This window comes from Montipora foliosa, chromosome 9, assembly GCF_036669935.1.
Source record: "Montipora foliosa isolate CH-2021 chromosome 9, ASM3666993v2, whole genome shotgun sequence".
NCBI classification, from domain to species: domain Eukaryota; kingdom Metazoa; phylum Cnidaria; class Anthozoa; order Scleractinia; family Acroporidae; genus Montipora; species Montipora foliosa.
Window position 1 is genome coordinate 23,855,145 of NC_090877.1, and position 10,845 is coordinate 23,865,989.

The following is a 10,845-nucleotide window of genomic DNA, read 5'->3' on the forward strand; positions in this document are numbered from 1 at the left end:
ATCTAAGATGACCTCTTCAAGTTCATGCCATCTGAGGTTCCCATTACCAATGGACTTGTACAGACTCTGCTTCACTACACCAATCAATCTCTCAAATTTCCCCCCCACCATGGGGCTCGGCTGAGGTTGAATTGCCAAGTTATTTCTTGTCTGGCGAGGAAGTCGTTCAACCTTTCATCCTTCATAACGTTCCTCAGCCACTTCGCTGCTGCCACAAAGGTTTTCCCATTGTCTGAAAAGATCTTTTCGGGGCGCCCTCTTCTTGATATAAATCGTTTTAAGCTGCTTAGGAACTCGTCAGTGCTCTGGCTCGGTAACAGGTCCAGGTAGACCGCTCGGGTGAGACTACAGGCGTAAAGAACAATGTAAGCCTTCATTTCCTTTTTGGTCTTGCTGAGGTACTTAATTGGTCCAGCAAAATCTACTCCAATGAACTTGAATGGTACTGATCCAGCTGTTCTTTCCTTCGGCAAGTTGCCTGTTGGTGGATTTGGGAGTGCCGCCACTTGAAATCTTTTGCAGCCATGACAGCCTCTAATCACTTGCTTTGTCAAACGTCGTAACCGTGGCACCCAGTACTTCTCTCGAACCTTTGCCATCGTCATGCCGACTCCCCCGTGCAAGGTTTGGGTGTGCACGTGCATGACCAGCTTCTTGGTGAACAGTACATTTTCGGGTAAGTAGATTGGATAATCTCCTTGAATGCGGCCCCTGCATTCATATAAACCGTCTTCGTTCTTCTGAAGGTTTAATCGTAGCTGATCTTCGTTGAAACTGGCTGTATTCAGGCATCTGACTTGACTATCTCGCACCCAGAACTCTATCCGACGGTTTATCTCCGCAGTGTTGAGAGGACTGCTGATCTTCTGTTGATGTTTCAACTTGCAGTTTTGGATAAACCGTGTTATCCATGAACAAATTCGAACCGCCCTCCAAAGATCCCACTTCTGTAATAACTGGTCAAGTTCTTTGTCGTCTGCTATTGCCACAGCGAGAACTTCCTTGATCCCTTTTGCCTCAGCTTGAGTTTCTTTGCTTGGGCTAGTAACGATGTCTGACGGCCAATTCTCTGGGTATGGTAACCAGGACGGTCCTTGAAACCACAAATCCGCACATTCTCCTGCTTTTCCTCCTCGACTGCCCAGATCGGCAGGGTTTTCCTTTGAACCCACGTGGCGCCAATGAATGTACTCCTTGTCTTGGATTTTTCGGACGCGATTACTCACGAATTGCTTGTACTCCCCACCACCCTTGATCCAGTGGAGAGCAACACTGCTATCTAGCCAGCAATGGACACTTGTTACGGGAAATCCTTGTAGGGCTTGTTTCACGTTGTGCACTAGATTAGTAGCCATATGGCCGGCTACCAGTTCAAGCCTCGGTATGGTTAATCCCTTCTTTGCAAGCCTGGACTTGGTGGCTACGAGTCCCTGTGATATACCTGAGGGTTGATGAGACACAGCGTATACTGCTGCTGATAAGCCTTGGCTGCTTGCGTCGCCGAAAGCGTGGAGGTTAAGGCTGGTTATTTCTTCCTGGTACTGAACGATGCTTCTTGGTGCTTCAATTATTTCGGGAAGATTTCCCTCCCACGTCTTCCAGCTGGCGGTCTGTTTCCTTGGTAGTTCTTGGTCCCATGGAATTCGCAGCTCACACGCTTGTCGGTAGAGCATCTTTCCCTCCAGAGTGATGGGCGATGCTAACCCTAAGGGATCATATATCTTTGCTAACTTCCCCAGGACTTCTCTCTTGGTGACATTCTCGATCGCTTCCGGAAAGCTGATTTGGATTTTGTCCGTGGCCTTGTTCCAGCGCACACCGAGCAATTTCGTTTCTCCTCCTTTTACACCCAACTGGTCTTTGGCGTAGGTTTGGGCTTCGCATCCTTGAGAACTCTGCTGCTCTTCTGGTCCTTCCTCTCGATATTCTGGCCGCTCCAGGATAGGGACATTGGAGTGCCATTTATGTAGCTCGAATTTTGCCTCTCTGAAGATGGTCTGGGACATTTCCTTTAAATGCTGTGCACGCGCGATCGTTTTATCGCCGCTGATTAGGTCATCGACGTAAAGGCTTCTTCTTATTTCCTCTACCGTGTCTGGATACTTGTGTTGGAGGTTGTTAAGATGCTGTTCGATTACTCCGCCCAACAGAAATGGCGACATTGACATCCCGAACAGCGACCGTGTGAAACGCAGGGTTTCGACTTCCTTGCTCTCCAAATCTCTCAACCAATGAAACCGCATTGCGTCTCGGTCTTCCTCTCTTATTCGCACTTGCAAGAAGGCTTGCCTTAGGTCTCCAGCTAATGCCACTGGGTGGAAGCGGTTCCTTGTCAGCACACTCCAGAGCTTGTTCTGGAGTGGTGGCCCAGTCTCAAGGCAATCGTTGAGGGATGGGGCCTGGTGGTAGGCTCGCGCAGAAGCATCATAAACAATGCGGATTTTTGTGCTCTCCGCCGTCTCTCGCACCACTGGTTTGTGTGGGATATAGAATTCTTTGCCTTCTGGTTCGCCTTCGGCACGCTCGACTATTCCTTGGGCTAGTTGATCTCGGATGATTTCATTGCACTTTTCCAACATCCCTGGTTGCTTCTCCAGCCTCTTTACGAGGTTCTCCAGGCGTTTCAGACTTCCTGGCTTATTGTTGGGAAGAGGTGGATGGTTGCCCTTCCAGAGTAAGCCAGTCTCGTACCATCCTTCTGGGTGCCTTAGGAGTTGCTCCTTGAACTCTTCGTAAACAAGGTCTTGATCGCCAACCGAATGGTCTTGTAATCCGAGCACGTCAAGTCTGCAGAGGTTCTCGTAATCAACAGCGGAAGTTTGTGTTAGGAACATGCTGGTGAGATTTGGTTCACTTCCGGGTGACGAGATAGTCCACCCCAGGCGCGTCCATTCTGCGATGGGTTCTCCGGGTTTGCCGATTCTGGGTGTGGTCTCTGTTTTGACTTGAGCGTACTCGCTGGCACCAAGGATAAGGTGAACTGGTAAATCCCTTTTCGTATCGATGTCGTCCATTTCTACCCCTCTCAGATGATGGTATCGTCCAATCATGTCCTTGTATCCCGGGTTGCCTAAGCTGAGCAGGACACCACGATTTACTTTGGTTACCTCGGTCCAAAGCTGAAATGCACCTGATAAGCTCTTAACGACGACTTCATGGATTTCAATCTCTCTAGTTGTTGCCTGCATCATCATTTCAATTCGTTTCAGCACTTTTCGCACTGGTTGTTTCCTTAGTCGGTCTAGTAATGCGGCAGAAGCATATGAGCTCCCAGCACCGGTATCAAGTAGGGCACGACAATGTATCCCTATAACGTTAACTACAACGACTGGATAGGTAACCGCGCCTCCTCCGGTTGCCACTAACATATGTTCTTGATGTTGAGATGTTTTCTCACAGATAGATGAATGATGACGCCGTTTGCAAATTCTGCAGGTGGAAGTGCTGCGACATTCTGAGGCCTTATGATTTGCACCAGTGCAATTGAAACAAAGTTGTTTTACGTTCAACAGTCTCCTTCGTTCTTGTATCGTGGTGACTTTATCGCAGTTGATGGACTGGTGAGATGAATTATCGCAGTAAACGCACGGCTTTCTTCTGGGGTCTTGTTGGTTGGCCTGGTACGTCCTTGATCGAGGTGGCTTAGGCAGCGTTGGTTTTTCTTGCTGATATTTATCTTCCAATTTCGGAGGGTTTCTTTCAGTCCACTTGCGCAAGGCTTCAAGTAGTTTCGGAAAATCCCATTCCTGCCAGTTGTCATCAGTGCGCACCAGGTCACCTTTTATACCCTCCAACTTGTCGAGCGTCATTCGAACGTAACCATTGATTTCCTTTAATTTACCCATAGTCTCCAATGCTTGAAGATTTGGGGACAACTTCTGGTAAAATTCCATGATTTTGTTGGGGTTCGTTCCATGGATAGCGGGCAAAGACATTACGTTGTTTACATACGCGTTAACTATTTCGCTAACCTTTCCATAATTAGTGTTCAATATGCTTTTCGCCCTCTCGTAGCCTTCTATAGTAAAGGGTAGGCCGTCAACTGTTGTTCTAACCCGTGGCTCCAGCAGCTCCTTCAGATAAGAAAATTTGGTGATTTGGGGCACATCGGCCGAGTCAATTTCTGCTTTGAACTGGTTCCAAAACCTCAGCCAATCTGTATGCGTGCCATTGAACCTTGTTATTTGTAATTTGGGCAGCTTGGTGTTGATTGATTGTTCTTTCATCTGGCATTTTCGATTTTCTTCGATTTTCGCCTCGTATTTAAGTTTCTGCTCTAATTTTTCCTTTTCAAAACGCATTTCTTCTTGAAATTTCTTTTCTCTAATTACAGCTGCTTCATCTTCCTCCCTTTTCTTTTCGTTTTCGAGCGCCGCGCTCCTGAACGTCTTAATTTTTGACCCGAGGTTGACAATGGCCTTTTCAAACACGCTTAATTTTTCTTCAAGGTCTGTGCTCCATTTTAAGATTTCTTCTCCGTCATCCCCCTCTTCAAACCTCAATTCTTGTACTCTTACCTTGAGGTCATGAACTTCGTCCACTTTCTTGGCTAGAGTTGTTTTCAATCTCTCTACTGATGCAAAGTTTTCCTTTTTCACCGCGTCGCTTGTCTGTCCATTCGTAAAGGTGAGAAGTTGTAGTTTTGCCTCTATTGATTTGTAAAGGTCCTCCATGCTTTCCAGTGTCCTGGCGGGGTCGCCACTTTTGTCGTGAACGGGTCTCACGACAAATAATCACGCGCTTGATGTAATTTTAAAATTATTTATTTTCCTACGATTCTAGCTTGACACGTTGTCTCTGAAAAACTCTCCTCTCATACAGCACAAAAAAAGGTCTAAAGTTCACCGAGATTATATTTCCAATAGCTTACATTTCAAGTCTTAGGGTTCGGCAGTTCGGGTTTCAAAATCACGCAATGTAACGCTAACGCCCGCGACAGGAATTAAACCGTCCCTTAACTAATTTGTATTTAGACAAATCCAAGAAAAATCCTAAAATTATTAATTAAATTGTGTTATCTCTATCAGTTTTGGTCAATGAAACTTACTGGTAGCTTTCCAAGGAAATATTAAGCTAAGCAATGTCTTTGCTGAACTTTTTCCATATGAGAAAGGAGCATGTACATACAAGAATCTGACTGGTGTTCAAGATTATTTTGGTGCATTAATGAGACAGCTTACATTGAAATGCATTATCTCCAAGGTTGAAGGTTTCATTTTACTGTGTACTGGTAATGAATACATAAGGCTGTGTTGATAGAATATGGAAGAAATTGTCACTTTGTCTAAGGAACATTTGAATCTAAAAAACTTGGTTGTAGCAAGTGAGGAGAATAGAATGGTTGTGTTGTGAAGTGTAAGTTAATTGTTACAACTATCTTTTAAAAAATCAAAGCCAGAAAGTATATTTCGTCTGGTGAAATTGAAGCTGCTGTGTCAAGGATTGACTTGGAGATGTGAAGCAACAGAGTGTTGCTTGAAGACCTTTCCCAAAAAACGCGAAGCTCTGATCTTAACTTCCTATCATCCTTAACTTCAGGTGTTTTTGCTGCAGCCTATGATGAGAAGGTTGAGTGGGTGGTAGTAAAAGGTGTGGCAAGTTTTGTTAATCAAACCCAACTGTCAAGAAGTGATTGGATGTCCTTTGCAAGGACCATGGCAGCCTCTGTTGTGGCAAAGATGCTCAATAACCCTGTTGTTTTCCAAGAATGGCCGCACTGTAACCAAGGTAAACTTCATCATGTAAAATCTGGCTGCTTAATGCAGTTGTATGTTAAATATGTAACTAACAACAACAATAATAATATTAATAGTAGTAGTAGAGATAGTAATAGTAATAATAATAATAATAATAATAATAATAATAATAATTATTATTACCCTTAGCTTGATCTTTTCCAAAATTATTACGCCTCCTATTGGTGGATAGCGCATTTTTGTAATAATATTTCGAGAACACGTGATACATTCCAGGGTTATTATTGGTTGAGAAATTTGTGTCTTTTTACCCCTTGACCCATAACAAAAAAAATACACAAACACCGTCACTTGTCAAAGTTCATGCTGTCGCACCCCACCCCTCGATAACCCATAGATGTCACGCGTGACACGTGTGGGTGAGTCTTTGTTGCCGTGGTAACAAACCCTTGGATCCATTACCCCCGTCTCTATTTTTCCTTTGTCTACCCCCTCTAAAATGTTCAGTAAATCTATTATCAGTGTCACGCGTGACGATCGTAGGCGGAGCTTGTAACTCGTGATTTTTATGTTTGTTTGTATCCTCTAGGGTTGCCCCTCCCCATTTGAAAGTGCACACAACAGAAGGCAGTGAAAAGACTGTGCTCGCACTCAAGATCCCTTCTCGAAATAACCCATACTTGACATATAGAATTTCAAGACACGTAGCGCACTTCGAATCGGGCTATACTAGGTAAAAATGTACTGTTTACAAGATAGAGGTAAACTCTGAAGGGAAGACGAAAGCTTCCATCCTTACTCTTTCTGAGATGTTTCACCGTCGCTTTTGCGTTTAAATCTAGAAAGAAGGCAAATATAGTCGCGATCCTTTGACGTCATGTCAACGAACCCTAAAAAAAATCAAAACAGCGGAAGAAGGGCAAAAGGATTATCACTGCCGTGTGATGACATCATACCACGGGGATATCTTTTGGTTAAAAATAAGACAACGGAAGAAGGGAGAAAATTAAACGTCAGCATTTGACATCATATCAACGAGATCACATCCTCAAATAGGAAAAAACACTTGTGTGCGTAACCGATGACTCAGAACGTTCCCCAAAAACTGGGAATAAAAACTCAAAAAGGGAATGTCCCGTAAAACTAAGCAAGACTGTATAAAAACAGCAGTGCGATCTCTCGACCTCAATCAAGTTTCAAGAAGCCTTCCGGTAAGAATTACATCGGATTCACGAAAAATGGACGAAAAATGCACTGTTGAAATTATCGCCCCAAAATCAGAGAACGATGTTTTACGCAAGACAATTGCGTATCTATACGAACAACATAAACAATGGAGTGAACGAAACAAGGGACTCGTATGTCTCGCGAATCAATTACACGACACCATTCAAGAAGTCGCGTCTCTAGAGGCCCAAAATCGACGACTGGAAGAGAGTCTTGCTAGAGCCGAAAATAGAATCGCGCAGTTGAGTTTGATGGCAAGTAACGGAAATTCTTCTCAGGGAGCCATTGTGACGCCTGGAGTGTCAAAAAAGATCTTAGAGTGTCTCAGCCGAGAAAATACAAGGCTTAAAGGGGTCATACGGCAAATGACGGCCAGAGCTTCGGGGGACGCGATCGATTTGGCAACAGAAAATTGCGATCTACACGACGTCATCATGAAATTAAGGGATGATAGAGATGGAAAAAGGCAGAAGATACAGGAACTCGAGAAAATATTGCATAATATTCAAGACGAAAATGTAGATGGTTTAAAGCATCAAAATGTGCGTTTGGTGCACGAAGTCACAGAGCTATCGAGAAAGCTGGACGTCAAGCAAGTATTTTGCGAAACCATCGTCACCGAAAACGAGACTCTAAAAAGAACAATGCAATCGTCAGAGGGCGAAAAGATGGTCTACGTGCGCGAGGTAAAGTCAGTAATCGGGAAATCTCTGGCAGCGCGAGAGGTCATGAGTCAAGTTTGGGACGAAGAGGGCAACGGTTCTAACGAAGAAAGCGACAATGATGACTTGGAAGAAAATAGCAAAACACTTGGAGGTGAAGATGTGGAAAAACGGATAGGGAAAGAGAAAGGTTTGCGAATGGAAAGCGATACTGCCGGGTTACACCAACAGGTCCGAGACTTGCAAAGACGTGTTGAACACCAACACGATCTCGAAGCTGAAAAAGTGAATACGCTGACGGCGGAAATCGAACAAGCTAAACAAGAGAGAAACGCCCTGCAACAAGAAAAAGAACAGCTACAAGAGCAGACAAATCAGATCGAACAAATTATCAGGGACCGTGACGCGGAGGTAAAAAATCTCAAAGGAGAAGTGAATGGTTTGCGTACGAGCCTTTCCAAAGCTATTAATGCGGGTGAGGTCTTACAGAAAGAATTGGATGAATCGCGAGATGAAAATAAGTTAATGCAAGAAGCTCTCATAACTTACGAGAGGGATTTTAAAAGAGAATGCGACGAAAAAAGAGATACCATGCATCAACTACAAGAAATGAAGGCAAGACTACAACACGAAATGGACAAACATGCAGAACTGAACGGGCGATACAGAGAATTGATGCGACGAGTATCGTCTTCGCTCGGCGCTTGTCGAGCTCGAGTATGTCCCAACGAGACTTCCCTACCGGATACACCCCAGCCCCCGAGGCGTTCGGTTCGACCAGTTAACGAATTGAAATGCCCCGTTTGCCACCGAATGTTTCCTCATTATTTGTTAGAGGATCACATGAGAGATTGCTCTGACGAATAAAATACGAGTTTTTTGAATGTAATCTAGAACTATAATACATTAAACAAATGTCTACTCGATCATTCACGATGTCTTTATATGTAAAAGTAGAGATGACGGTTTTTGATTGGTTCGTTTTGGTCGGGGTTATCTTAAGCCTCGTAACGGATCCCTGTATCACACTCGAACCAATAGAAAGGATATATAGAGAGATCGAAGAAGGTGCGGTCAAACTCCAGTGTTTCATTAGCAATCCTTCACCAAACGAAGAACAGAGCAATTCGTCGGCCCGAAGCATTGTTAAAATTACGGGGTTCGTATCCAGTCTCTCTTTCGGTGTACAAGGCATTGCATTAGAGACAAAAATGCAACCTGGCGATGGGCGCGCACGTTGCAACTCGACGGTGAAAGTTATTCACTTGCCGATCATCACCCTGAACAAGTTTATCCAAGAGACATTTCAAGAACGTGTGACTGCACTGATATGTACAGTAAGGGGCGAGAATATGGTTTCCGGGATAGCGACATTCGAGTTTTATTTGGATGACATGTTCTTGCAGAGAAAACAAAGAAAGTATTCTAATGGTACGGCTAGCAGTGCTATCCATAGTAAATTCGAGGGTCGATACTGGCGGTGTAAGGGTAGAGTGTGGATGAATTCTAGAAATGGATCACTGAACTCGCGTCGTTCCTGGACACTTTCCGCAGCTCTTGGTACTAAACCGCCCAAAAAGCGATCATGCGAGGACAAGGGCGATTTTTCGAGTACCACCCCAGTCTATGGGGTGACTCGAGTAGCGCGCACTGTCACGGCCACGTTTACAACCACAGAGGTAGCAAAAAACTGTCTCGAGCAAAAAAATCGCCCTATTGTGATACACTATAGCCATTCTTCTGTATACGTTCGCCGATGGTATGCAAAAACGATGGTTGTTGGACTCGGTCTCCTCGCCGTGCGATTGGCGATTGACAATCTATCTAGTCGAGGGTAGTAATTAAAATAAAAAACAGGTCGAATTGATTATCGTTTGCGATTTTATTGACTGTTTTGTACAATTGAACGACCAGAGACTATTAAAGAGATATTTCGATGGATTATTTTACAGTCATTTTATTCCACTCGTATATACAATGCTAACAAACATTCTTTATATCTCGTGGGTCGTGATTGCGATAGCTTGGGTGAGAACCCAGTCGTTGAAATGCGAAGAACATTCGTGTGCAGGTCACATGAAGGACTTTTTGACGATCGATGGTAGCACTGCCACGACCACAACCATCTGGATAGCTCCAGACGACGTATTCATTTCTCGTGTACCGAATCGAAATGCCATCTCGTGTCCGACAAGTAATCTCAGGGCTGTCGTCAATCGCGCGCTTAAGTTGACGTTGCGTCAAGTTACACTTCGCCCGTTTTGTCTCGAGGGGCTCGTGCTTCTCAAAACACCTCTCTCGGTGCTAATCGATACAGAAGAGCCCACGTACTGTGCGTTGCTTTTTTCGTCAACCGACAAACTTCAAGTGCGGGATATCACCTTTGACAACGGGGAATGCATCAATACGACTAGATCTACTACATCTAGTCCCATAGCCGACTACCACGCTGCCATCGTATTGAGACCTCGTTCGTCGCGCCTCGATTCTGATACGAGAATGCTAAACTTGACGTTCGCGACAAGAGCTCCATCTGTTGCCGTACTCTTGTCGCCACCGACGTGGGATAAAACGTTAGAGTTAAACGATCCGTCGTTTACGGGTTTTCGCGGAAGCACAGAGAAAACACACTTCGTTGCTTTGTTGGTAACAGGTTTAATGACGCTCACCGATTTTCACAACGTACCGACAATCGTCTTACCAGACCCAGTTGCCGGAGCATCTCAATCTAAAGAGATCGTTTCGACGGTCAACCTTTGGCGATACTTAGATGCTCGAGTCTTGACGAGATTGCGTCGAGCAAGCTACGACCAAGAACCGACCGCGTATACTTGTCCGTCGACGCAATGTCCAGATGCGCACTCTACAACCTTAATTGCTCTCGCCTTTAGTTTAGTCGCACTTTTGACAATCTGTATTATCGTCTTACTCGTTCACTCGTGCCGTTCTGTGGAAGCACAAGATCTTGCTCCTTATCGCATACAGGATCATCATACAGAGCCAACATCGTGAGCCATTTTTTTTTTTGTAAGTCAAATTCGAAAGGCCAATCGCGACATTTGTCTTTTTGTAATTTACGATCTAATTTGCAAGCTTCTTCAATAAATAACTTCAATACACGTACACCCCTCTTTTCGCGCATCATCATTCCATCTGCCATCTGCCACCAATTGATTTTCCCAGAACCTATAACCCCTGTCATGATCCAACAATTTCCAACGGTCACGTGAATGATACTACCGTTTTCGACCATGGTCTCG

The 10,845-nt window shown here is 44.5% G+C and overlaps 2 protein-coding genes and 1 pseudogene across 2 annotated transcripts; 1 reads left to right on the top strand and 2 right to left on the bottom strand.

The window, feature by feature from the left end:
- The window catches only part of LOC137971138 (uncharacterized), a 5,025-nt pseudogene extending 894 nt beyond the window's left edge, over positions 1–4,131 (bottom strand).
- On the bottom strand, positions 4,019–4,673 carry LOC137971587 (uncharacterized protein aq_1476-like). The gene is made up of 2 exons (XM_068818390.1): positions 4,177–4,673; positions 4,019–4,073 (listed from the first exon to the last, which is right to left on the bottom strand). Exons 1-2 carry the CDS (start codon positions 4,671–4,673, stop codon positions 4,019–4,021), a joined length of 552 nt encoding a protein of 183 aa, XP_068674491.1.
- Positions 4,674–6,934: 2,261 nt separating this feature from the next.
- On the top strand, positions 6,935–8,452 carry LOC137971588 (hyaluronan mediated motility receptor-like). Its single transcript, XM_068818391.1, has one exon. It carries the CDS (start codon positions 6,935–6,937, stop codon positions 8,450–8,452), a length of 1,518 nt encoding a protein of 505 aa, XP_068674492.1.
- Positions 8,453–10,845: the final 2,393 nt, after the last annotated feature.

Coding starts and splice junctions, on each gene's coding strand:
- LOC137971587 (XM_068818390.1), bottom strand. CDS start 4,673: ATGGAGGACCTTTACAAATCAATAGAGGCAAAACTACAACTTCTCACC. Junction 4,074..4,176: donor CCCAAATTACAAATAACAAG/GTTCAATGGCAC, acceptor TCTTATCTGAAG/GAGCTGCTGGAGCCACGGGT.
- LOC137971588 (XM_068818391.1), top strand. CDS start 6,935: ATGGACGAAAAATGCACTGTTGAAATTATCGCCCCAAAATCAGAGAAC.